Source organism: Anser cygnoides, chromosome 19 (genome assembly GCF_040182565.1).
Source record: "Anser cygnoides isolate HZ-2024a breed goose chromosome 19, Taihu_goose_T2T_genome, whole genome shotgun sequence".
Taxonomy (NCBI): domain Eukaryota; kingdom Metazoa; phylum Chordata; class Aves; order Anseriformes; family Anatidae; genus Anser; species Anser cygnoides.
This window is the reverse complement of record NC_089891.1, coordinates 6,573,984-6,601,370: the sequence shown is the minus strand read 5'-3', so window position 1 is coordinate 6,601,370 and position 27,387 is coordinate 6,573,984. Positions and strand designations below refer to the sequence as shown.

Here is a 27,387-nt window from a genome sequence, read left to right as displayed (position 1 = left end):
AAGTTATTCATAACCCTTAAGTTGAAGAAGGAATTTTACAATCCTCAAGTTTCACTAGGTAGGGATACCAAAGGTGCTGGGATAGCTCACAGCCTTGAAGCTGACGCATTCATCTCTTTTCCCCTGCAAGGAGCAGGTTGGAACCACTCAGAAACTATACGTTCTTTCACTGTTTTTTCAAGCTGAGCCACTGGGCCTGTCTTTCCACTTCAAAACCAATGAACCCTTATACATAAGACACAAAACAGGTGTATTTTGTACCATGAATATAATTTACTAATTATAAACCAGAATACAGTACATATTGCCTTGCGATACATACATTGTCTTGGCAGAGTGTTTGGCATTCTTTGGGAAAGAAGCATATAATAAAATATTTTATAGAAAATATTTAAAAATATAAAATTCACTTTCTGGTCCTTATAATTGTAAAATACTTTGTTAATATATCACAAGTCTACTACAAAAACTTTTGTAAATTACAGTACATTCACAACTCACGTTTGTGGCAAGTCAGTAAAAAAAAAATTAACCAAAAAAAAACCCTCAACAAGGGGTCGTCTTCTCATGCTAGTCCAGCATCTTTAGCCATACTGTAGAAAATACCCTTTGATGCTATAAGGTTTGCAGGTGTATCAAATTCAGCTATGGTTCCGTTGTCTAAAACAAGAATCCTGTGCAAAACAAAAGGTGGCGGTAAAAGATATGTCAGAATTCCTCACAGGAAATGTGATACTCATTTCTATCGCAAAGCAAATACTGCTCTAATCTTTCTCTTGACTATTTTGCTCAATTATTTTCACACGCTGAAGCACAACAGATGATAGACATTCTCCCTGAACTGTTGTTTGACTTAAAAAGGTACAGCGCAATCACCATCTCCCAGAAAAAAAAAAAAAAAAAAAAACAACCCTAAATATGGTTCCATTGGTAGCTTTGTAAAGCATAGTACTGCAAAGCCATGGCGAGGCTTTGGGGAATGACTTGAAAAAGCTCATTAAGTATAGTAATAGGTTTTGAAATAATTAATACAACGCAAGTGAAAAGGTTACAGCAGCTGCTGGTTAAAAATGGATCTTCAAGTTTGTTGACAGTGCCACTCATGCAACTGGGTAGTATCTCTTTCACAGCTTTGCTTAATGGATATAGAACTTATGCCAACTGTATCAAAATCAAGCCCGGATATTCTAGGATTATATGGCTTAAACATTATTGCTTATGTACTATCTGACAAGAGCACCAGTGTGACTATCTGGAGACAAATCAGACCCTGCTTCACATACCCGGCACACTGGCAAGCCCCAACACATGCACCATTAAGTGTTTTACCTCGTGTAATCCATAATTGTGTTCAGCCTGTGTGCTATTGTCAGCACCGTGCAGTCTTCAAACTGAGTCCTAATTGTCATCTGGATAAGATCATCTGTCTCCAGATCGATAGCTGCCGTTGCTTCATCTAGGATCAAGATTCTTGTCTTGCGAAGTAGTGCCCTTGCAAGACAGACGAGCTGCCTTTGGCCAACACTGCAAGCAGAGACAAGGCTTTCACAGAGGCCCCACTGCTCCTTAGCTCTCCATTGTTCAGAATCTCTTGTTCTGGAGCAGATTACTCATCAAAGTTACCGAACAGGAAAAAAAATTATTTAGCTAACAGCCCAGCCTGATAGGCCTAAAGGAAATAAATACACATTGCAGCATTACTCAGCTACTTTCAGCACGTGTTTGTTCATTAACTGACTTTGTTAACTAGCTGACCCAGTACTTAGAGAGCCACCAAATGTCCCCTTTCAGTCATTACATCAAAAGTCAGGGAAATTAATAATTATAATGCTTCTGTCTGAGTTTTCAGAAACACGCAGAGGTGTAACAACATTGGACATACACAAACTTAAAAAAAATTAAAAGTTCTGAGGTTGCAAGTCCTTTCTACCATCAAAGAAAATAACTAGGCAGCTCACAATACCCCCCCCTATAGCTCCCCAGACACTGCCTTTGAGTGTCTCTGAGGGACAAGGAAGGAGCTGAATGTCCATCACACAATTTGGTTACACTGTGGTCACAGAAGCCAATACAGCATATCCAAGCATGATTTATCACACCATTCATGTCTTTCTTCATGGATCTTTCAAAATAATAACAGCAAACAACCATTGATGAATTGTCAGTACAGACAGAGGACTCTTACTCAGCACAACAGTTACATGTTACCATGGCATTTCCCTTCCTACCAAACCATGGTTAAGGGATCTCCTATTCATAATACCCTGCCATCCTGAAATTTCTTTCTATACTGATAAGACAAGATTTTGGTTTGGGAGAAATTCTTCCCAGCAGCAAAAGTGAATCAGATCGTTCCTGGAAGAGGCGGAAGAACAACATGTTTGAGCCTTACTGGTTTTCTTGGAACAGCTGGCCAAGTACTTCAGGACACAACAAACTACAGTGTAAACCTGTGCTCAAGTGTTACTCGCTGTTAGGGCTGAATGAAAGCTCAGTGTATATTTCTAATCCAAACATTCTTTACCTAAGATTTTCTCCACCTTCTGAGCATTCGTATTCCAACATGGATGGCTGACTGCTGACAAACCTCTTCAAATGAGACAGTTCAAGAGCTTTCCATATTTCTTCATCTGAATACTTATTAAATGGATCCAGGTTCATCCTCAGTGTTCCAGAAAAGAGAACAGGATCCTGGATAGAAAACAAGCTTCCATTAGACAAGTGCTTTAGCTGTTTTAAGTACAGGTATTAATATACGAGTTATTAAGTGTCTATTGCATTGGAGGTGGGCTACCTTCCAGTCCTATCCACTATGAAAATACATCACGTTATACACAGACTCTAAAGATATTTTACTCTAAACTCTGTTTTATCACCCACCATCAGCTTGTGAGATGGCAGGACAGGACCACAGAAGGAAATACAATGACTTGTTGGTGTGAACCCATTTTATGAATGCAACAAAGCATTTTCCTCTGTGGTTTAACTACTACTATTTGTGGTTTGATAACCTTCCTTTATTGTGACGCACGGAAGCTGTACCTGAGGAATAATTGTTAGCCTCGATCGAAGGTCATGGAGGCCGATCTCTGAAATTCTCACACCATCAATTTTAATTTCCCCTTTTGCAGCTTCCAGGATCCTAAAGAGACAGAGTGTCATGGAGGACTTCCCTGCTCCAGTTCTGCCAACAATCCCGATCTACAACAAATCAGAGGATTAACAGCAACGCATATAATTAAAAACAAAAAATACCACCACCAACAAAACAAAACATCAAGATGTCTCTAAGAGGTTTTATACCAGATAGGAATCTGAAAAAATAACTTAATCACCCTTCTCTAGAAAACTGTGTCATACATTACAATGAATGTGTTGTCATTCCCATAATTATGTACAAAGGCCTACGATCATCCTACATGAGTTTGGGCGATTAGCTGAAGTACCCATGTTAGGGATTACCTATGTTAGCATAACAGACAAGGAGCAAAAAATAGATTTTTAGACTACAATTCAGACTTTATCATAAGCACACATATCTGAATTCCAGAAGGCAACTGTCATCCTGTCTGCTTAGTATAAGGATAATAATGTGTGGCACTGCTTGAGCAGAGGGTTGAACCAGATGACATCCAGAGGTCCTTTCCAACCTCAACCATTCTGTGATTCTGTGATAATGCCCTCTTCTATTAATAGCCTATTGACTGGAGGACTTTCCCATGCTAGTTGTTCTGTTAACAGCACACAAAGCCCAGCACTTTCAATTGAAGCATGAAGAGAATCTCCCAGAACAAAGACAATTTCCCGATTGGGAAAAGAAAGCAAAGAATGTCATTTCCTTCCATGCCAAAAATTTCACAGGCAAAGCCAGATTGTGGAAAAAGCTGGAATTCCTTCTCCCATCTACATCTCCTCAGAGAAGCATTTTTGTCACTGAAATTCTGTCACTTGCAATCACTGGTGCCTCCTACGCGGTAACTCGATGCCAGCCTAACTTTTAAAGTCCAGAAAGACCCACGCAGTCGGTTCTGTTGCTTCCTGCCTGGAGGCTGCTGCCACAGTCGTTACTGCTGGCCAGCTTATGTAGTCTGCACTACTGAGGCAACTGTGCGCATAGCTCTTGTCCTTTATCCATGGTTGTCACTGAAGGCCCAAAGCAAAGTTACAACAGAGACATACAGCTGGTTATTCACCTTCTCTCCACCGTGCACTTGGAGGTTTAGATCCTTCAGCACTAGGTCCAGGCCCTTCCTGTACCTCACTGAATAATTCACAAATTCCAGCTCGCCCTTGGATGGCCAGTCTTCTGGGGGACTCTTATCCTCAATTACCCAGGGAGCCTGAAGGACACAGAAATTAGAAATGCCTCATACAGGTTTAAAAAATTAATAATTCAAACTCAGATACAAACATTAGCATTTATGGGTTACTAGAAATATAAATGATAAATTGAATTTCTAGTTACAAATTAAAAATAGTTTCTTAAGCATCCACCCATTTTGGTCATTGTTGTGAAGTTTACAAGAAAAAATATATCTGAGCATATGAAGTCAAATCCTCAACTGATATAAATTAACATTTTTCCCATTAACTTCACTTATTAAATGGATCCAGGTTCATCCTCAGTGTTCCAGAAAAGAGAACAGGATCCTGGATAGAAAACAAGCTTCCATTAGACAAGTGCTTTAGCTGAACACTATCTGTTCCATGCCAGCTCAAGCTCTGGCTTATAATATACATCACACATCTTGTCTACCTTCTTTTTTTTTTTTCTTCCATATCAAATACTTTATCTCCAGAAATGTACACTGCAGCTCTCCTCACACCATCCATTTCCTAATTCTTAGTTTCTCGTATACACGGGGCTAACAAAACCCACCATGTCCACAGAGCAGCAGATTTCCCAGCATAGCTCCATCTGCTACCTTTAAAAGTATTTGGCAACAAAAGAAAATGATCGAATGATTTTTTCTGGATTAGGCAGTGCAGTGTTCCTGGAGATGTTCTTCTCTCAAGGGAGAGGAGGTCTGATTAAGCTGATTAAATATAAATACTTTTGAAAACATGTGCGTAGACTGATAATTGTAGTGCAGCTGTGCTCAGAGGCAGGATCATAGCACCATCTACGCAGGTAGGACTACGCATCAAACACTTCAAACCCAATGGGAGCAATATTCTGATGGTGAAAATCATATCTGTTATGCTATAGCCACTCACACTAGCAGAAAATGAGATGCTAAGCACAGACTGCATGATAGCAGTAATAATTCGGAGCTGGGGTAGCATAAATTACAGTTCAGAGTGTGACATTTGTTCAGGTTAAATGGTAATACTCTCAGAGCAGGAATTCTCTCTCAAGAGTCTAAAGAAAGACCAGGTAAACATTGTGTGTTAAAATTTTGCCATGCTTGTTAGTGAACGTGCTTGACTCTCAGTAGCTGACCTCTGTTTCAGTTTCTGAATACTCTTTTATTCTTTCAACAGCCACAATGTTAGTTTCAAGATCAGAAGTCATTCGGACCATCCAATTCAGAGACAAGGTCACCTGGTGAAGACAAGGAACAAAATATTGCCCACAGAGGAACAACAACAGATTTAACAAAAGTGGATACTGTTAAGACATGAATTCACACTGATAATACAAATGGAGTAATTACCTTTGCATCGACATTAATACAGATACTGGGACAAGATGTCCACAGATAACCAGGTGTTCATGTGATGAAGGACATGTTTCCCATGGTGCTTTAATAACTGCCCCACAAAAAAGTTGGTTTCAAGTCATTCCCCAAAGTCATGCGTCTCACCTGAAAACTGCTAACAGCAGTCCTGCACACTCATTGTATCTAAAAAGCTTCTGACAAGAGCGAAACCATTAAATCTGCTCAACTGTTCATAGCTTGGGTGAGTATAGTTTATCTTGCTATTTACGAATTCTATTGATCTCCCTGTGATTACCCAGACATGCAGATGTTCTATGTAGCAGGCAAAACTTGGGACACATCAAGCCCATGCTGCTCAAATGAGCTGCTGTTGGCAGGTGCACCTGACATTCTTGGGCTGCTTGCACGCTGCCACTGGAGATACAGGGGTGCAGCACACCCTCAGTGCTCCCAAAGTGCCCTGAACTGCATGTGGACTTGCTGATGGCCTGTCAGCATTCAGTGTAAATCTCTGCTGTTTCCAGATATTCCACAACTCGTTTTTATTATTTCCTTATTAACTCCAACTTTGACAAGTACTTAAGTACTGCTAATTTATCAACAGAGAGCTAGAACACATACCTGTAGTGCATAAGATACTGAAAGTCCTACCAAGCCAGCATTCAGGCTGTTTTTACCAATCACAGCAAAGAGGGCAGCAAAAAGGACAATACAGTTCCCCACAAACTCAACTCGAATGCCCAGCCACCTGGTCAATAGGCAGACATAAGAAGAGAGGTAAATGCTTGCTTGGACCTGTTGTGCAAACACAAAGAACTAAGCAGAAACAAGAAGTTATATTCCTTTTTACCTGTTTGATGCAATGCCAGGATAGTAACTCTTCTGATTTTCATCCACCTTCAGATCACTGATGTCTACAAAGGATTTCTCTCTCCTGTAGGCTCTGATGACGCTGGCTCCTGATATTGTTTCTGAGAAGTGTGAGTAGATGGGAGATCTGCTCACAGACTCCAGACGCTTCAGCTGACGGGAGGTAGCTACATAGAATCGCTGCCATTTTTTGGACAAAGTTGAAGGGTACATGAAATACTTACTCTTTTAATTATCAGCAAAATGATTATTAGGTTAAGGGATTATTAGGTTAAGGATTTAAAGGAGATTTTTAATGATGCACTTAAACCCTTAAAAATATTCCCTATAATTGCGAAGTATTTCAAGTAAAGTTACCTTTGTTTCATTCCAAACTAGAGTTTTGGGTGACTGCCATTTCTACATACTCTAAGATGAATTTATCTATGTCACTTTAAATTCAGGTAACATAGCCTAACAAAATGAATGCATTTGTAGGAGCCTCATTTTCCAAGAAAATGAGCATGAATTTGTACCTCCATTATCAGGTCTCTACATACAAACATATGCTTCATTTTTGCTCAGAAGTCAATAAAATCGATGCTATTTTCAGCATTTTAAATCCTCTCCACCTTAACAACTTGTCAGTATGTCAAATACATGCACATTTCAATATATTAAAATGCACTGCAGTTCTATCTCTAGCAGTAGGCTTACTTGTTATTACTTAAAAGCAAAAAAGTTATGCCAATTTATTTTATGACCATGTCCCACAGGAGACACTTCCTTTACTGGGAGAAGTAAATAATGTTTTGTCTACATAAACATGGTTACTTCAGATACTGCAATTTTTTTTGATTTGTTTTTCTTAAAAAAAACAACACCAAAAACACCCCATAAAAAAAAAATAAATAATGCAATAACAGCCATTACAATGGTAGTGAGATATCTTTCCAATTACCTGAACAAAGAAGTACAGAATTGCAAGTGGAACTATAACCACAGCAAAGAGCGGAGTACTTGCTATAATCACAATCATTGTCGATAAAGAGGTGAAGAACGTTCCAAGGAACATCAAGATGGTTGGTGGGATGACTTCATCGATTACATAGATGTCCTTTGAAAAGCGGTTGATGATTCGGCCAGTTGGAGTGGTGTCATAGAAGGACTGTGGTGTGCGAAATTTGTTCTCCAGCAGAGCCGCGTGAAGCGTCCGGGCTGCGTTAATGCCTCCCATTGCCAGGGTGAAAGAGGAGACAAGCACTATGAGGCCTTCCAAGTAAAGAGATGTGTTAACCAGCAAGCGTGATGTTACCGATTTGCAGCTCTTTGACCCTCAAGCAGCTCCTGTTGTGCTAGAAGCCTTTTTGCTTTACTATTTCCCTGTCCACCTCCCTCTTACCACGCACATCAGCACCATGGCATTGTGGTCACTGCTGCCTAACACACAGGAATACGTCCTGTGGATTTCACCGTGCTGTCCACACAGGACAGATGCACAACTATCTTCCCTCTGCTTTCTGCAAGCCTCCATGAAGACCTAATGCTGCAACTTCATCCCAACCTCTGTCTTTTCTGCACCTGAGTTTTCATGGTCTCACTCCAATTTCTCCCTCCCAGGCTTCCATGTCACCCATTCAAACCCCTCCAAAGGCTTCACAGCACAATTAAAAGTGGGGGACTGAGCTCAGATTTTGTTGGCTCTAGCTTTCTTTACTTCCCTTGTTTAGGATAGCATTTTGATGGCAATTTTGGGCCACCAGCAACTAATATAGTGGCTTTCCCATCTAATTCCTCTTTGATAAATACTAAGACATGATTTTTATCTGGTCTCACCTTGCAAGAGGCCCAAGGCAGCATAGACTCCGATTCGCATGGATGTGTTGTGCTGAGTCCCATTTATCACTGGCTCGTTGGTCCAGTCACTGAGCCACACATTGGCCCCAATAGAAGCAGCATTTTGACAGCAGTACAGGAAACATATAGCTAAAGAGATGACAGGGCTGACAGCCTTCATGTATTGCCAGAACACTGTTAGCTTTACCTGCAAAATCACACACCAAAGCTGGTTTGTACAACTTACAGAATCAGAAGTTTAGACAGAAAAAAGAATCCTTCAGCAGAGGAACTACTAAGTTCAGAACTGCCCAAAATCTAACAGACTGCAGAGAAGAGTTCACCTGTCTGAGCTCCATGTCAGGGCGGTAACTTTCTAAACAAGTCAGAAGCTTATCTGAAATATTCTTCTCCTCCATTTTGATGAACTGTATTGTACTAGTTTTGTGGGGTTTTAGTTTTTAAGACTGCAAGACAGGCTGGGAAGAGGTTTATCAAACAGCTGCAAAGGATGGGTAACAGGAACAGCAACCAAGCCTTTCAGGCAAAAGCAGCAACTTGCCAGGCATATCCAGCTCAGGACTACTTAAAGGGCCTATCCAGGTTCTTTTTTAGGCCTCCATTCAAGTGTCTTCACAGTAAGTTCTAAGGTAATGCAAAAAAAGGCAGAGAGGCAAAAAAGACAGAGGCTCGGGACACAACAGTCTCTAAAAAGGCATAAGGAAGAACAATTTAGAGAACAAGTGTTGCTGATTAGGGACTTTAACAGCTAAAACAATTCACAGAAACAGTCAATTAAATGTCTGTGCTACGAAGCATGTACATCAGACAGTAAACAGGACATGTTGAGTGGTAGGACACCTTCTGAAGTGGTAGGAAGAGGCTTTCTTTGACAAGATCACCCTGTTCCTTTTCCATCCCCTTTGCTGTCCCTGGATTTTATGTCTTTATTCCTATCTTTTCTTTTTCCCTTTTCCCCTCTTTTTTTCTCTATTCCTATTTTACTCCCTGGCCCTGCTCGCAGAGAGTGCAGCCCCTTTTGTACCCATGAGCATAAACTGCTCTTGAAGATGATGTGGAAGGTATCGTTTAGACAGAACAGATCCACTGGCACGCAGCAGGCAGCTGGCTTGTAGAACCCACTGCTGCAGGTCATCAAATATCTAGTGCTGCAGCTGGACTTGCACAGCAGCCAAAGGGTTTAAAGACTAACAGTGCTGAAAGCTCTGCAACGCAAAGACAGAGCTGACAGAGTGCAGTGCTATGCGGTATCAGGTGACTGTGGCAGGAGCTGGAAGGGATTCTTTTCTTCCCTAACTACATAGTCTTTGCCAGGTGCAGAATTCCCTGCCAAAAGCCCAAATTTGAAGGATCAGTGGCCACCAGATTAATTCCTAAAACGTGCTGTCATAATTTATACAATGCATTTAACAGAACTGGATCAAATGTAAAAATAAAAATGATATTTTTTCAAGCAGGAAAAATGAAGAAAAAGGAAGGGAGAATATCACACTATACCGTTCCCGTTTCAGTGGTTTCTGCCTGAATAAGTTTCTCGTTAGGATTTTTTCTTGGCAGAGGAGGCTCAGCTGGCTTCTTTTCATAGACTCTCCGTTTCGTTGACATTTTGTTGGGACATTCTCCTCCCTCAGAAGATATTACACTAAGTTGCCTAGTCAAAACAATAGAGTCATTAGGAGAAAAAGGGCATATTGTGGCTGTGCTAAAGCAAGAATAGGATGCAGCAGACTGGACTTCATCCCAGCTCTTTTGCTCTGTTCCCATGCCAGCCTCACTTGCAGATATGGATGTACGTAGGATCCCCATGGATGTAAAGTGATGTTCAGTAATGCCAGAACTATAGTTCCTAACAAAGGCTGTGGCAAGGGCTGGACACTTTGATACAGGGCAGTCCTCATTGCAATACAGGCTTTTCAAAGCTAGCCCCCGAGCTTCTCCGTTTTCACATCAACAGTAACTGGAGAGTGTTCCAAGGGTATGGTTATGAAAAAAGTTGCTTTAAGAAGTTGGTTCAATTTGGATTAAAAAGAAGATTGCAGGAACAGCTGTTTGATCTTCTTTTTGCATGTTCTTTCACATTTACTTTCAAAATGACTCTATAACAATTTATTTTTCAGAGGAAACTAAATCATAGACCATGAGACAGTATTTGATTAACATCTTTCAGATGTGTTTTACCCCAGACACAGATTATAAACAAAAGAGGACTTCACGTTTACCTAAGGAACTGTTTGCGGGCCTCGTTCGTCACAGGTTCGTTATCTGCCAGATCAGTGTGGATGCTGAGGGTGTCTTCAGCTAGCAGGACCTCTTCCTCTTCCACCACTGCAAGACAAGATTACATCTCAGATTCTGTTGAGTAAAGCATAAAGCAGAGAAACAAGTGGCCAGGCAAAGCAAGAGTAATGAAAATCAATATCATAGCAGGAAAATCATAGTATATAATCCCATCATTAATCACCCCCAATGGCAGTAGTCACATCCCTTCGGTGCATCACTTTACTAAATTGCAGAGGTCTTCTGAGGCAGATTGGTGACCAAATGCATTTACATCTCATTGCCATCATGCATCCAAAATGCTAAGTGATATAGTTAGTTCTAGCTAAATTTACATATAGAACATGCTCTAGGCATGATCTTGGGATGGTGTCTCATGTCAGGAACTACTGCAAGCCTCTGCTATTGCTGAAAGATGCCATGCATGTTCCTTTCTGCCTGTCTGGTGAGAGCACAGCACTGCAATCAAAGAGCTTGAGAACACTGCCACACAAAGGAAACTTTTACCTAAATGCTTTAATCTTGCAAGATTTTATCAGCATAAAACCAAGCTTAAAGGTAACCCAAGATTAAAATATCATTTAACTTGTGTGAAAAAAAAACACAAACAAACTGAAGAACAACATGTGAACAAAGGAAGAAAACCAAATTCTGTGTAGCCCTTATGATAGCAGACCCCAGTTTGTTCTTTCCTATTCCATTTTCCTGCTGAGCTCAACCTTGCCAATTGTAAAAGAAATTCTCAACTTTGAAATAATTTCAAACACAAGAATCGCTTTTTCTAGGACAAATCAAATGAAATTTTTGAACTAAATTTCTTTGGGAAAACATTTATCAATAAAACAGAACTGGTCAAAGATAGCATTTTTTATGGTAGTGCAGAAAGACAAATGTCAGGATGTCATGAAGGAGCAGTGGACAGTATACGGAGAAAGTGCCTGTAATCTGGTTGACAGAGAAAGACATATTTTAAGAAAAAGCAGTACTGTACTTGTTAGTTCATCCTCTTCGATGTCTTCATCAAGTGCATAATTTCGAAGGAATTCTGCAAAAGCCTTGTTTTGTTTCAGAAGGTCTTGGTAAGATCCCATTTCGGAGATTTTGCCGTCTACCAGGACAATTATATGGTCTACCTGAGGCAGGAAACCAATGCCATGGGTCACCAAAATACGGGTCTGGATAGGGAAAAAGAGAAAAAAACCCACATCTCTCAGTTGTCATTGTTGAGACTAAATGCTGCAGTGCACTAATGCTATCCAACAAGTCAAATAATACTGCATTTTTGAGACGGGGAGTGAATTATCTTTAGGTGAAATGCCAAGAGAAATACCCTGCCCTTGTTAGTCAAATTAGCTTCAAAAAATCTACATGAACTTACTATGCTTCCTACTACCTGCTGATATAGCCACAAAGGGAAGTAAAACAACTGAGTCATCACTCCCCTCTTTCCCTTTTAAGCACTGAGGCAGTCTGAGAAGATTGTAGCAGGAGTAGAAGAGGAAGCAGAGAGGTTGTAATTTGGTTGCATACTGCCAAAGACTTCTGTAAAATTAGTAAGCTGTTGCAGCTTCCTCACTGTGCCACCTCTGAGTAACAAGCAATACTAAACTGACAACCTTTACAAGTTCCCACAAATGCCTTGGTTTTGGACATCTCAAATAGTTGGGTTTTTAAAAAGACAGAACAGGTTTTTGCCTCTACATGTTCTGACTAGATCACATCACTTTTGTACATACCTAAATAGCAGCTCACCGCAGAATCTGTGCTGTGGAGAAAAGGTGTCTGCATTGCCAATTAAACACAGAATTTCAGGAATGATTCAGCACTAAAGCCTCGGTGGTGAAACAACTTTCCTGTTACCCATTAGTGTTTCAGAGCTTATGTGCATTTGTAAGAGAATCTAAATGTCAGCTTACTTTTCCTTTAAGTACCCCATCTGGACCAATAACTTTGTCAAAGATGTGCTTTGCAACATGCGAGTCCACAGCAGAAAGAGGATCATCTAACAGGTAAACGTCCGAGTTACTGAACACAGCGCGAGCAAGGCTCACTCGCTGCCTCTGGCCACCAGAGAGGTTGATGCCCTGAAGGGAAGGAGAGAGCAAAATGTATCACACAACTGAGTTCAAATAACAGCTATGATTTTTTTATGGCTCATATACCACCAGACACATGGATGCTAAATGAAACATGAGATGCTGAAGAGAATAACGCACTCAGAGCCAGGGAAAGGAACAGAACGCCTCTAAATCTGTTCGCTGCCAAACTTCCACTCACCCAGCAATCTGCAGACAGAATAAGCCTCTCACTTAATAAGCTCCTAAAGGGAGCTGTTAAAACTCAAAACAATGAAAAGGAAGACTGTCAACAAGGACATAAAATGAAAACACTCAAAGCAGGGCTGCAGCACCTGGAACATCTTCCACGTCTCTCATCTTACATATAAATCCATACATTCACCCAACTTCATGAAATCCATCTCAAATTTAGTGGCCTATGAAAGAAGGCTTTGTTGGCAATCACTGACGTAAAAGTTTCTCATTAAAAGGAGATGTTAAGGGATGATCATATTACTTTTTTTACTTGAAGCACACCATATGTTCCCTCCCTTTTTATCCACACAGGAATAGGAAGGACCTCAAGTATTCTGGCCAGATGCATGCTTACAGTTGGACTACAAATGGAGATGCTCTGATCCACCAGGGCTAGACGTGCAATTATGTGATACAGTACAAACACTTAAAGTTAGGAACATGTTTAAGTCCAACTGTCTTCCAGAGAACTGCCTGCATGTTTCAGCGCTGATTGTAATAGGGATGCTGTCGTAAAGATCAAACCAAATCAAGTGCTGACTCTACAGTGTTCTCTTTAGCTCGACAGACGAGGAATCATCAAGCAGGTCTGACTTGAAAAAAATTACCTTCTCTCCTATCTCAGTCTGATCTCCTCCTGGCAGCACTTCCAGGTCAGTTTTTAAAGCACAGGCCTCCAGGACATTTTGGTATTTTTGTTCATTAGGAGCTTGGCCAAACAAAATATTATCTTTCAGTGTGGCATTCTGGATCCAGGCTTGTTGAGGCACATAAGCGACAGAACCCTAGAACAAGATAGGAGAAAGGAAACTCCAACTTATAATAAGCATCGATTCACGCTCACAACTCTGATTAAGATCTTCAGCACACATATATGGATCCTGTTTGATACGTATTCAAATTATACATATATGTGTACTAATTGCTGATCCACAATTGATTGAATCAAGAAAGTAATTTCATGTAAAACACAAGTAAACAGGTGTGGACAAAACCCAAATAAACACACAGACAAGCTGGCACAGGAGCAAACAACTCCATCTCCAACCTGATGTGCACTGCAAGCAACAGTAGGCGTAAGAAGCACATTTCTATACCATTGTTAAATGGCATTAGAAACAATACCAACCTTCACAGCCACTTCTCCTTCCAGCTTTTCCATTTCACCCAGGAGTGCAGACACCAGAGAAGACTTCCCACAGCCAACATGGCCAACAATAGCAACCAAAGCACCATTGGGGACCAACAGATTTATACTGTGGAGGAAACAGGCTGGAAATTAATTAAATATTAGTTTACTAAAGACATTAGAGGTCTTTTAAATGGGCTAAAATACACAGTGACAAATCAGCCTGACCTCAGCCTGACTGGGTATAGTAAGCATAGCTTGGTCACCTCTTGGTTTTCTCCTCTCTTTCTCATGTACAGTCAACTGTAAGCAGAACTGTAGGAGTAAGTGGAAACCCAACATTAATCCATTTTCTTGGTTGTAAATCAGTGGGATTGGTAACAAGCCTTCTGAAACCCTTTGCTGTGTCACGTCAGTCCATCAGCAAGTCAAACAGGGCTAATAAGCCTTTTGAAAGCAATCTTCCAGAAATATTTTGGGTTTGATTTTAAAAACCAGGAGCAACTGTACTGAAGCAGTGAGTGAATACATCACACCTAAAAATGTCCAATAAAATATTCCTAGTGCTAATAAACAGGGTTCACAATTACAAAAGACAAATTAATCTTTCCCAGTAAAAAAAATCCTTTACTGTTTTTCCCATGATGTCCTAAAAGGTACTGCTTTGGGTCCCAGTTCTGAAGGTGATGTGGAAATGACTGATGGACAGTCTCTTCACAGTGTCTTTCACTAACAAAATCAACCCGAACTTCTGTTTGCAAAGATCCTGATGCAGAACTAGGGCTTTAATGCTTTTGCAATTCTTCCCCAAGAGGTAGTTGATATTTTGCACACTGCAAGAATGTTTTGTTTTTAATAAAAACATCAAAGCAAGAAAACTCAAAAACATTACTTTTTTTTTTTTTTTCTTCTTCCCATTATTCTTTCCCTCTAGCTGAGTTTTGCCTTACTGCTATTTTAGGAAGTCACCAATTAATTTTTAGGCCCAGGTAGCTAGCAATTTGTGCTGGAGACGCATGGTTCTTTCTGACACAAAACCCAGAACACTGAAGTCAACCTGGCTGCAGATTTGGTTGCCTGAACCAAAGCAGCTCCTTTGAACTCTAAGCCTCTTGCTGGCAGGTTATCCATGTTAGCCTGTTAATGTAATAAACTCAGCACAGCATCACGAACTCCTCGGACTGAGAAGTCTATGGACACTTATCAGGTTTCTGTGATTTTGATCTGACAACAAAGCATAACATAGGGAAGTATATGCTTCCAGGCAAATTTTGTTTGTATTCATACAAATAGGCAAAAGAGTAAAACGTACACCTCCATAGTCTGGAAATGGCATATGTATAGCCACAGGGATGCACCTGCTACAAGAACCTTAAAAGAAGAGACTACTGTTCACATGCCCATGAGCTAGAATTAAACCCAAACCCAGACATCGGAACTGCCTTCATAAGCCATCAGATCAATTTAATTTGTCCACTGCCTCAGTTAAAAAAAAAAAAAAAAAACTATTTAAGAAATTTACCTAGCCTTTCTGTCCTTAATAGATAACTAGTCTAGGCTGGCTGCTGTGGAGTTAAAGCTTTACAGCACTGTTCTATAATGTCTGAATACTATGAGGCATGAGTATTAGCTAGATGTTTTAAAGTCAGACGAGATGGACTACGGGGCATGTGGTAACAACCTTTCCCAGAAATAAGCCTGCAGATATTAGCAGACATTTTTCAAACAGACCTTCCAAGAGCCAGAAAAAAGGGAAGCAAGTAGATGTATTGCAGTTGCATAAAGAAATCTTACTCTTTCAAAGACGGCTTAAGGTCCTTTCCCCAGCTGAACGTTGCATTTTTAACACTGATGGTGTAGCCTGCATGACAAAAATGCAACAACAGAGAAGGCAGGAAAACTGTTACACAGAATAGTGTGACTGAGAGACTTGCACACAAAGGAACCTTTACAGGTTTCATGTACGCTGCAGTTCCCTTTTCTATTGGTATGGGAAGCAGAGTCTTGTGATTGCACTGGGTCACGAGATGGGAATGTTCATCAGGGTGAAAATAACTGGTTGCAGCTTAAGCTATAGACAGTGAGCTTACAGACCTATGGAGCAGAAAAGTCCTGCTTCACTCTGTCCAGGTGAGGCTGGTCCCAACATTTGCTGCTCAGAGTAGTTCTCAGAATCCGTGTGCAATCATTAGCACAACTTTACTTGAGAAACCACTTTCAAGTCAGTAGGAGACCAACAGCATGCTGTTGACTTTGATGATTCAGATTAAATTTGCCTCTGCACAGCTTTTTGCTTGCCACAATAACAAGTCACAGATCTGCAGGCTTTCTTCACCTCCTGTTGGAGCGGTGTATAACAATAAGCACATGACAGCTACACAGCCATCCCTCCTCCTTCTCCTCCTCCACTGCATCACACACAAGAGAGGTTTCAAACCACAGCATCGCCAAAGTCCATTACAGGAGAAAACACAGCTTTTCAGTGGTTTGCTCATTCTTTTGGGAATACTGTGTTTGCAATAGAATAAAACAAAACTCCTGTTTATAATATTCCTGAGCATGTGTGCAGTGTGAAAGGTATGAGAAGGTCTTGTTGACCCTAGTCAGTGGATGTACTTCATTATTCAGTGCCGTTAGCAACCATTATATTGTAGATGCAAACTCAGGCCCAACAATGCAGTGCAAAGCTCAAAAATATAGCCAGATACTTTTGTAGTTTCCACATAGTCTAAATGACAAAACACACACTCTTCAGAGAAGAAATTAAAAAAAAAAAAGTAATATTGTTGTCGTTTGCTTTTTGCTTTTTTGCTAACTCAGCCAGTCCAAAACAAATACAAGATGCTTGTTGTATTAGCATAGTTTAGAAAAATACTGATCTCTTTACCTGGTGCAATCACTTTTGTTTCCACACAATTTGGATCAAGCTCATCATGACTCAGGAACTGCTGTATTCTTTTTAGGGAAACACTTGTCTAAGAAAAGAAAGCAGCATTATTTTGTCATTCTTTTAATGGGGACTTAATGCTCTTACTACAGAAAAGATAAGCATGCAGAATGGCTTAAGCTTTCACCCCATGGGCTTCCTGAACAGTGACTCATTCTTTCCCTGCAAGCAGTCTTACACTGAAATTCATGTTTTTAACTGTGAACTTTATTAGACGAAGCTACATTCATCTGAGTGAAGCAAAATTCACATATGTGAAATGCCACGCACACAAGCTTACTCAGATGTCTAGCTTTCTGATACACGGCGGCACTAATGAAAGGATATTAGAAAGAAAACTAGCTAACAGGCAGATACACGGCATCTCTGCTTTCCAGAAATCAGAGCTATCTGGTGTTCTTTTTGTATTTGAAACGACTTATGCACCAGACCTTCCTTACCTGTGCAATGTTGCTAATGACTTGTGGGAGCATATTGAGGGGAAACTTCAGGATATTAAACAAGGAGAGGGAGACAAAAGCCTTTTCTGCATCCAGGATATTATTCTCATCCACTGAGACATATACAGCAAATGTTGTCAATGCTACCTGAAAGCCAGAAGGTGAGTTTACTGTGAGATGTGTGTAACATTTTGACATTTTAAAAAGCGGTCAAGCCCGAAGCATATTAGAAATAAATGCATCAACAACAATATCAGGAAAATTCTCCATATTTGACTTTTTCAACATGCTTGTCATATGAATAAGTTGATACTTGTTACCAACAAAAAAAGGCATGCAGAATAAAGTAACCGTCAGATTACTAATGGCTACATTTAGTTGAACTAGAAGCTTTAGGTGGTGAACTACAGAACTCTGGTAAATTCAAATAAGTGTTTATCTAGCTGTGGTTTGGCTTCGTTTCCAGCTCCACCTAATCAAATTTACCCATTGTAAACTGCAGGCTAAGCAAACAAAATTTACTGATCAATAAGAAAGGCAGTAACAGCCAAGTTATTTGCTGGCTCGCTGTATGGCAGGGACCATGCATTGCAAAGGTACCTCCCTGTGCAGTACACCAGCAGTGAGCAGGCAGAGGAATGTGCACTGAACCCAACTTGAAGGAAACATGAAAGAGGCATGATCTGGAGGCCGTTAGAACATTTTTACAGGCTTGGGCCTTTGATCTCAAGAACTGTTGGCTAAGAACATTTTTGACAAAGCACTTATCTAAATGTTTTTATGCATGCAAACCAAAACTCTTCATGCAAAAGGGATCGTGGTGCAAAATAAAAAAAAATTAAGGAAAAAAAATCATTTCAGAATTGACAATGTGACATCCAGGCTTTATATTTTTACATTAAAACTTTTTTTTTTCCTAAGGTAGCAGCATAATTTAACAGCTCCTTCTCCCACTAAAACAAACAGAGCACTGTATGAGGAAAGGCAAAAATGAAAGCGTAAGACACTGACTCGACTGACTCAAAGCTTTTTGGTGAGGAGTTTTATACACAGGTATCTCAGATGTTTCAAATTCTAGTTTCAATTTGTTGTGGGAAATACTTTGAAGTGGTTGGAAATTCTCCTGAGACAGCTATTCTCAGCTTCCACTGGCAGGCTTTACCAATAAATACTTTGATACTGATTAACAAATGGGCTCTAGATAAATAGAAACCTTGCTTCAAAGCACATGAATAATTTTTATTTTTTTTTTTTAGAATTATTTATATATTGTTCCAACTTACAGTTGGCAAGTAGAGAGCCTATTTACGAACTTCACACATCCTTCAACGATATGCTTGTACAATTTAAAAAATCATGCAAATTCAACTTACCAGGAATGGTGCGCTGATCCATGCAAAGGTGGACAAAGAATTGAGATAGGCAGATTTTTTCAGAACTCGCAGCTCATTCCTTCGTATCTCCAACACTTTTTCTGAAAATGATGGCTCCCAAGCATACAGCTTCAACACCTTTATGCCACCCAGAATCTCATTCATTAATTTAATGCGGGAATCTTTATACCGCATTTGTTCCACCTAGGTTATTGGTAAACACAGGAGACAGTGTGTCACAGGAATGACTAGATGAGAGCTTTAAACATGTTGTCTCATAGCTGTGATGGTCCTTGGGCTATTTCTAAAGAGGATGCAAAAGGAGATTAAAGAAAGCTAGACCATTATCAGTAAACTCACTGTGCAAGTCTATACTTCCAAAGAAACCGGGCATCCAAGAAAATTATTGAAAAGATGAGTATGAAAGCTTTCTACTCATCTTCAGTGTTAGGAGTTACATTTTGAAAACCACCCTTAAGAAAAATTTGGGCATTTCAGAAAAATACCATCCTACTTCCTTTGATTGCTTCAGATTTTTTTTTCCTGATATGTAGTTTTATTTCTCATGGGATCCCTTGAAATTTGTGGTTACTCCTAGTTTATTTTTGTTCTATACAGTAGAACACAGTGCTTCATTCAGCTACTTCACAAAAATCAAATCCCTGCTCAGCAGTGTAGACAAAATAAAAAATTGTGTTCACACACACCTAGTTATGCATCTCCAAGCACGTTATTGAGGGCAAGGGAAAAAAGGAATGCTACTATTAATATGTTAGCATCAAAGAGATTTAATGGAAAGTCTGGATGTCTCTTTAAGGCATGTAATAATGCCACTCTGTTACTAAGGTTGTGTTTAAATATTATCATTTATACTTGTTTTCCAGCTCTTACCCTTTTTACATCAGTAGCTTGATTTCTCTTTTAAACCTTTCAGCCAGCCACTGACACAGCACAAACTACTTACGAGAGTTTTGTAGCACAAAGCCAGAGGGCACTATTATATTGTTTTTTCAACCTTTCTTGACTAGAGACTAAGTGTAGGGAAAAAAAAAAAAAGGAATAAAAGATATTTTTACCACAAGATGATAATTCAAATTTAGCCCCAGCTCAGTAGCGATGAAAGTCAACACTGGCCATTAATATAAGAAACAAGTTGCCACATTTCGTTTTCCATCTCTAAAAAGTCATTCATAGCTCAAAGAATTACATTTGCCCTTTCCCTAGACATTCCTAGAAGAAGCTGCCAGATGAATGGAATATGGAGACAAAAATTTCTTGCTAACCCCAGAAGCTGTTCCAGCAGCATGAGTCACTGACTCAATGCCACACCTTTAAATAGCATTCGATTCACTACGGAAAAAGTACTATCTGAGAGGATACAGTTATTAAACTTATCAGTACAATCTTTCTTTTAAGTAAATTGGTGCAAATGGCACTTCAGAAATGGCCAAGACACTGCTGATGCCTTCACTTCTCATAGCACAGTTAGAAATTCAGATAATGCCACCTTCTCTGCTGGTACCTTACCTGGAATGCTCTGGTTTTCATTGCTATTGCAGAGTTGAATGGGATAAGTAAAACCATCACAGCAACTCCTGCCAGCACAGAAGGCCCTAAAGCCTTGATTGAAAGAAAAAAGGTAAGTTGTTGTTGTACCCAAGTGCTGCTATCCCCTATGGAGAGCATTAAAACAACAGCAGGTTACAGAAACTTAAACGTGTTGCCTCACTGGTGAGCATTCTGCATAGACAGCTAAACTCCTCCTGGTGAAGTATTCTGATTCCACACAACAACAACGAGGAGACAGAAAAATAAGACAATATCCAGCCTGAGTTACTGTTACACCAGTACTGGTGACAGCAGAGTGCTTTGTGATTTACCTGCTAAGTGGTTCCCAGTGGGAGAGGGAAAAAAGTCTGAACTAATGCAGATACAGAGCTATTGAGCAAATCTAGAAAGGAACAAATAAGCTACAGAGAAGGGATTTTTCTGCTGACTTCTCCCTGACCTAGGGAACTGTAATTACTGAATTAACCCAGTGCCCTCAATATGGATAAGAGCACACACAAACTGCTAACTACCAGAGCTCTGCTTACCAGCAGAGCAGTAACTCATAAACCTACTGCAACTTTATGGCTCTGGAGAATAAATCAGTATAGTTACGTTGGTGCTACTGCTTTACACAGATTAACTACAAGGAAACATTTTAAAGATGAAAGCCAGTGCTCTAACCAAACATGGAATAAACAAGAAACTTCACTGAAGCAACGGAAAAAAAATATGTTTATTCCAGGTGAGATTTGTTTCATGCTGACTCACACAAAACTTCTTGTTATAGCATAATATGATTGTGTGATTTTTTTTTAAGCACTTCCCTCGAGTTCTCATTTGTATCTACTACTGGGAATACAGTGATGAGTCCAAAACTGCACCTATCAAAGCGTCCTAGGGACAAAGGAAATATAAAGGCTATCTTTGGTTTCAAATGTGTTATCTTGCCTGCCAGCTGAAAAAAACAACTACGAAACTAATCGATCTTGTACACCAGTGCAAGTTATTTTACCAAAACAGGCAGAACAATAAGCTTAAAAAAAAAGCAGTGGTGGGTCAAAAGATCAAAAAAATATTACGCTTGTACATCATTTAGAAAAATTCTGAAGAAATGTGACAATGTCTGTACCTGCCAGAGGAAATATAAAGCTAGAAATATCTGGAGTGGCGCAGACCACAACATATTCAGGAAAGTCATCAGATCCATGAAACGCTGGGCATCCACTGACATCAAGTTGACAATTTCTCCAACAGTAGATGAGCGCTTTGCTGAGTTTGTGATGACTAAGGACTGAGAAATAAGAGAGATTCTTTGGATTCACAACCTTGATACATATGAAGAAACATGGAAAACAAATCCTCAAGTATTAAGAAAACACAATATTCCCCATGAATGTGATTCACCAACAAGAATAAAATGATTCTCACATCCATTAATTCTTAATCTCCAAAGAAAAAGACTTCATGACATGGTTTGCTTGTGGTGTTTTGGCCCACAAAGTGCTTCCAGTCTTACCTTTCTGTATATCACTCCAGTGATCCCAGTTCTCAGCCTCATCCCAGTAACAAAGCAGTACTGGAAATGCTGGTGAAGTATGAGAGTCTGCAGCACGGCACAGGTAAACATCAAAGCTGCAATCAAAAATCCCCACCAGGCTGGGGCATCTTTGTTCTTAATGAAGCTGATTAATACACTGTTTTTCAGAACATTAGCGAAGGAAAAGGAAAAAAAAAGAAAACATACAGCAAGTTTAATGGGACATAACATAGCTTCCCTCAGCTATGGCATCCTGCCACATCCTCTCTCTAGCCACAAAAAGTAAACAGCTCTCCAGGATGCAAGCTGAGTTATGACTTCAGCCAAACAACATCGCAAAGATACAACAGCAAAACCTGAGCTTTGCCAGTGAGAAAGTCCATTTGTAAATGAGCCTGCAGAAAATGAAATATGACGAGAAAGTCTAGATTTCCCCTGCGATCTGGTGTTCAAACACACGGCTCAGTGTCTGGGCTTTGCCAAGCAGACCCATAGGGCAAGAGGTAAATGATACATTGTAGGACACTGCAGTAAAGCAGGCAAAGCCAGCTTCCTACCCTCCTACCCAAATACTCTTCCAGCAGCCCAAGCACCTCTGCCTGGGGTGCTTTCCCACAAAAAAAAAAAAAAAGCTAGATTAAAAGACATCCTTCAGGATGGATGCACAGAAAGTTCTTTACTCACACTTTTTTGGTAAAACTGTCATACTACTAAACTGGTTATCTTTCATCAATAACCATTTCTTACTGTAGACAGCTGCTCTCCCTGCAAGACCTGAACAGCTGTCATATAACAAACAAGCAGAACAACTTATTGCAACGTCCAGCATTCTCAAAAATCACATTTCTGACCCCAGACTACTGACCAGAGAAATGAATTTTCAAAATAAGAGAGGAACAGATTTGGATCCCTTATTCAAATAGCCAGCAGGGGGGAAATAACACTTGGAAACTACTAGGGAGGCCCAAAGCCTTGCTTTAGAAGCATGAGGTTGCCACAGCTTCAGATCTGAGATCTTCCTTTTGCACAACACTGTTCATTCATGCCTTAAGTGGACAGCTTCAGAAGAAAAAAAATCTTCCTCAAGATTCCGCAATCTTTTTAGAGACAGAAAACTATTTTACGTGCAACTTGCCAGACAGCCATGGCTTTTTCATCTTCTTTTGCCACTAGAATTGCATTTTCCAAGACTGCAGGAGTTTAGACTTGAGCAGAAATTCCCCATCATATGCCTTGAGATATCACTGACAACATATCCAGGAATTTATGCAATTTTGAGAAATTCCCAGAATAGACTATACTTAATGTGTTCCCAGAAGGAAGCCAGCTGCCTCCTCTTCACTAGGGACGCTGGAAGAAGACAGACTGCAAGCTATTAATGTCACCATATTGGGCTGGACCCTCTTTTCAGCAAGTTTCTGGGTATGTCACAAACCACCCACAAAACAACAGTCTCTGAACACAGCTCCACATTATTTTAAGGCACTCGTATAGAAACAGAGCCCTCCTTTTTTCCCATCCACATATTCACCTATGGCCCCCATCCAAACCCTTCATGCATTAACAGGACCATGTGCCGTTCCATAGGTTTGGAAACAAGAAGCAATGGTTTGGTAGAAAGCAACTGCCATTCTCTGAAATGCTGGTATTCCCATCATTATGTTTTTCTTAGTTAATGATTAGCTGGCGACATTTTCACCTCAGGAATAATACTAACAGAGAGAAAAATGTGGGGATTGTGCAGATAGCCTTATGGATCTGAATGACCAGTGTCCCTGAAGATGGAAAGTAGGGATGTTCCTCATACAGGGAGAATTTGAGGACATATCAGTTTTGTCAAGCTCTTGCTTTTTCGTTCCTCTTTTTTTTTTGAACCATTATTTTCTGTTACTTGGAAATCTACTGCACATTCTCGTCACTACGTACTGCTAAGAATGCACAAACTCATCTAAAGTCTCCAAAATCTATCCCAGATGATAGCAGCACTGCCAAAGCACCACGTACTTGAGCATCACACTTTATTTGTATTGTCACACTACAGCTGCCACCACCAACAGCCCATATGGGTATCAGATATACAGAGACTACTGGATCCAGCAAGAAGTGCTCTGCATTGATTTCACAAATAATCTTTTAGAACTGTGAAGAAATTACTTTGGACTGTTGCACAGCACAACAGGTAATTTGTAATCCAAAGCTGTCTATTGGAGATGGGTGATTTACGAATCTTTCATTTCAAAGAAGCTTGTCCAATTTGCAGCTTAGTCCACAACAAAGAACTCCTGTCTCAGGGTATTTCAGGGGGAAGGTGGGGAAACTTACATATGCAGCACTGTGAGGGAAACCAGTTATGCATTTCAAAAATAAATACTGCATGCCAATGCCAAGCCTCCATAGAAATTGCACATAGAAACTACTCACACAGTAAACCAACCTTAAGAGCTGAGGGTTGACAAAAGAAAGTAGGTCTTGTATCAGCTTGAAGAAGGAGCCGATTAAGAAGTATGGTCCAAAGGTCCTCAACAAAGCTTTGAGGAAGGAAGGCTTTCTGTTGTGCTTCTTGTCTCTAATCAGAACTTCTGCCTCCTCTGGACCATCACCAACATGATTCAGCACATGGTTAGACTTCTTCCTATATGTCACATCTTCTTTCCTAGGGGAACAAACCAACTGATTAGAAACAACTGATGATGAGAACGTCATTGCCCTATGCGTACAGTACTGCAGTGACATCCAAAAACCCAGCTCCTTTCTTTGCTCTGCTACAGCAGGACTCCTGGCAAGATCCGGACACATTCAGGGATAGGCCACTCTTGTGTGATGAGTCTTGATTTTTCTGCATAACATCCCTCAAAAGGATGAGGTGTACCCCACAAGCCAGAAAGCCAATCACCTGGGGATGAGAATGAGGCCCAAAGGAGTAGGAGATGAATGGCTGACTTCCTTTGGCAGCCAACTAAATTGACCTTGAATCTCCAGTTTCTTCTAAAAAGATCCTCTAACAGTTGGTATTTACACGCTACGAATAGGCACCCTCACCTAATCCTTCTGAGACTATTCTTTATTCTATCACTAGCTGCACTAAACCTTTACCTTTGTCTGGTAGCACAGCTGTTTTCTGAGAAGTCTGAGTCCCTCTGGAGACAGGCACTGAACCACATGCCAAACTAAGAGAGGAAGCAGGCACGGCCCACTTCAGAGTTTTGCATTCCCGGGACTTTTTCAACAGAGTACAAACCATAGTACCAAACAAAAACCTCCAAAGCTGAGCTATCTCTGAGATCTGGGACACAGATGACCAAGTTCCTTCCAGAAGAGAAACTCTGGATTTAGCTGCCTAAAGTTTACGCAAATGACAAATCGAGCAGTTAAAACCTGTTAACTCTCTCCGAATGCAAGATAAGCCAATGAAAGCAAGATCTTCTGCAAAGATCTTTAAGAATGACCAAGGATAAAGTCACCCAAAAAGTTTGTGCTGCTCTCCAGGGCTCTAGGCGAGTTTTACAGCGGAACCTCTTGGGTTTAGGTGCCTGACTTCTGTAGCCTATCAATAAAGATTGGGTGCTCTGAAAAATTACTTCCTTCGTGAATTACTCTCAAAGAGCAGCCTGGCAGCTTTTCTATCAACATGTCCCAAATTGCTGTTGAGTCTTGACGGCTACGGGACCTAAAGAATAATTCCATGAACATCAGCCAGGAAGTTTAAATCCCAAATCCAGGTGGAGCATAGAAAAGGAAATGAGAGTCAGGGACACATAAGCCTTATAAGAAGGGACAGATGGAAGAGAGACCCTAGGAACAGTTGAGACTTATAAAAAAGGCATTTGAAAAATAACTTGCAAGTACTACCAAGTGGGGTGGGATTTATGATTCTTCATAAAGAGCATGCAGAATTTTTTGGAGCTGGCTGGCTACAGAGGCTGATGATTCCAACAGCCTACGAGCGTTCAGAATGATCACTGTGGCTAACAGCCCACAGGTAGAAACTTGTTCACATCCTTTCAAACGAACGCATGTGCAAATCCCAATTTCTTTGTAGTAAAGTTTGAGGGTGGGGCAGGGGAACCTAAACCAGACAAAATTTTTTGTTTTATTGTTTTGTTTCAGACGTGAACAGTGTTGTCTTTGTTCTTTCAGATCAAACCTGGAGAGTTTATGAGCAAATCTTTATTTTCTGACAACCAGGCTGTTACAACTCATTGAAGGAGAAACAGGACTACTTGCCCATGGCTTTGTGCTATTAAAAACGTTTATTACAGTGAGCTAACAGCAATGAAATAATTCTCTTGCAGCAAAAATCCCAAAGGGAGAAAAAACACATCTAGTGTTTACTACGGGTAGCTAGGTGAGGCCAGGATTTCAGCAGTGTGTGGGACTCGTCACACCCAGTTTTTTCTCCAAGCAAAAAGCATGTGCTTGGCTTCCATTATTTACAGCTGAGCAGATAATACATGCTGATTATCTCATGGGAAACACATAGCTTTCTCAGTGGTAATGACAAGGCCCTGTATCTTTAATTCATCTACATAAGCAAAGCCTCTAAAATCAGAAGCTAACTAAAAAATGAGGCAAAAAAGGTTCCAGTGCGCTCTCATCCTTCCAGCACAGCTCTAGCTTTCTCAGAAGCAGCAATGCACTTACCAGTAAAGTAAGCAAGCAGAGACTTCAGCCATACAGTCAAATGAGCAAAAGCAAAGGAAAAAGACACTAGCATGCTTTATTATTATTGTTATTATTATTATCTATAATGATTTGAATCCATGCTGATCTGACTTAAATCCAAACTAATCTATTCTGTAACTCGTTAGTAGAGAATCAATTATTAGCAATTATTTAACAGTGATTCACAAGGGTGCTTTAAAAGAGAGCTGTGAAGCAATATGCAAAAGGAGTTTTGTAGGTTTAGGTAAGATAGGAATATGATAATCATTACAATTAAATAAATCTGAAGCTTTAGCTATGCCAGAATTGCAACTGATTAATTTTTTAGAAAGAAGTCATTACCATGTACACTGCAAATATTTTCCGTGACACTTTCTACACATGTGGAACTGAAACAGCATTTTAATATCATAAAACCTTACCGAGAGCAGATCTAATCAGCAGAGTTTTAAAAAAAAAGAAAAGCCTTTCCAATGGCTTCCAAGCAACTACCAATGATGTTATTTGACATGAAGTAATTAAGAATACCTACTTATATATGAAGTATAAACAGAGCCACCCAGCTTTCAGAGTTACTTGAAACGGCAATCCAGAGTACAGTGATTTGCTTTGTTTCTGCTCTTTTCCCCACCTCAGAATCATTAACGTAGTCACCACAGAATTTTACCTGAGCTTAATATAAGCCAGAATTTATGGCTGAATTCATTGCCAACTGGCCCCAGTTTGTATGAATAATTTCCAAAATGCAATGAACCCCATGACAAAACCCCAGACAGAGTTTCTGGTTTTC

The 27,387-nt window shown here is 40.1% G+C and overlaps 1 protein-coding gene across 5 annotated transcripts in view; it reads right to left on the bottom strand.

The window, feature by feature from the left end:
• Nucleotides 1-251: 251 nt before the first annotated feature.
• ABCC3 (ATP binding cassette subfamily C member 3) overlaps nucleotides 252-27,387 on the bottom strand; it is a 48,452-nt gene continuing 21,316 nt past the window's right edge. For 2 of the 5 annotated variants that reach the window (XM_048064326.2, XM_066980271.1), the window contains 24 exons: nucleotides 24,370-24,588; nucleotides 21,915-22,092; nucleotides 21,528-21,689; nucleotides 20,375-20,467; nucleotides 18,848-19,051; nucleotides 17,475-17,621; nucleotides 16,975-17,062; nucleotides 15,882-15,948; nucleotides 14,088-14,214; nucleotides 13,567-13,743; nucleotides 12,563-12,730; nucleotides 11,638-11,821; nucleotides 10,589-10,694; nucleotides 9,867-10,020; nucleotides 8,349-8,556; nucleotides 7,474-7,784; nucleotides 6,514-6,713; nucleotides 6,285-6,411; nucleotides 5,444-5,545; nucleotides 4,194-4,340; nucleotides 3,043-3,201; nucleotides 2,525-2,691; nucleotides 1,330-1,524; nucleotides 252-674 (listed from right to left, as the gene is read on the bottom strand). In XM_048064326.2, coding sequence (XP_047920283.2) covers nucleotides 566-674; nucleotides 1,330-1,524; nucleotides 2,525-2,691; nucleotides 3,043-3,201; nucleotides 4,194-4,340; nucleotides 5,444-5,545; nucleotides 6,285-6,411; nucleotides 6,514-6,713; nucleotides 7,474-7,784; nucleotides 8,349-8,556; nucleotides 9,867-10,020; nucleotides 10,589-10,694; nucleotides 11,638-11,821; nucleotides 12,563-12,730; nucleotides 13,567-13,743; nucleotides 14,088-14,214; nucleotides 15,882-15,948; nucleotides 16,975-17,062; nucleotides 17,475-17,621; nucleotides 18,848-19,051; nucleotides 20,375-20,467; nucleotides 21,528-21,689; nucleotides 21,915-22,092; nucleotides 24,370-24,588 — 3,799 coding nt within the window. In that variant the 3' untranslated portion in view covers nucleotides 252-565. The other 3 variants (XM_066980270.1, XM_066980272.1, XM_066980273.1) reach the window with 3 other exon arrangements.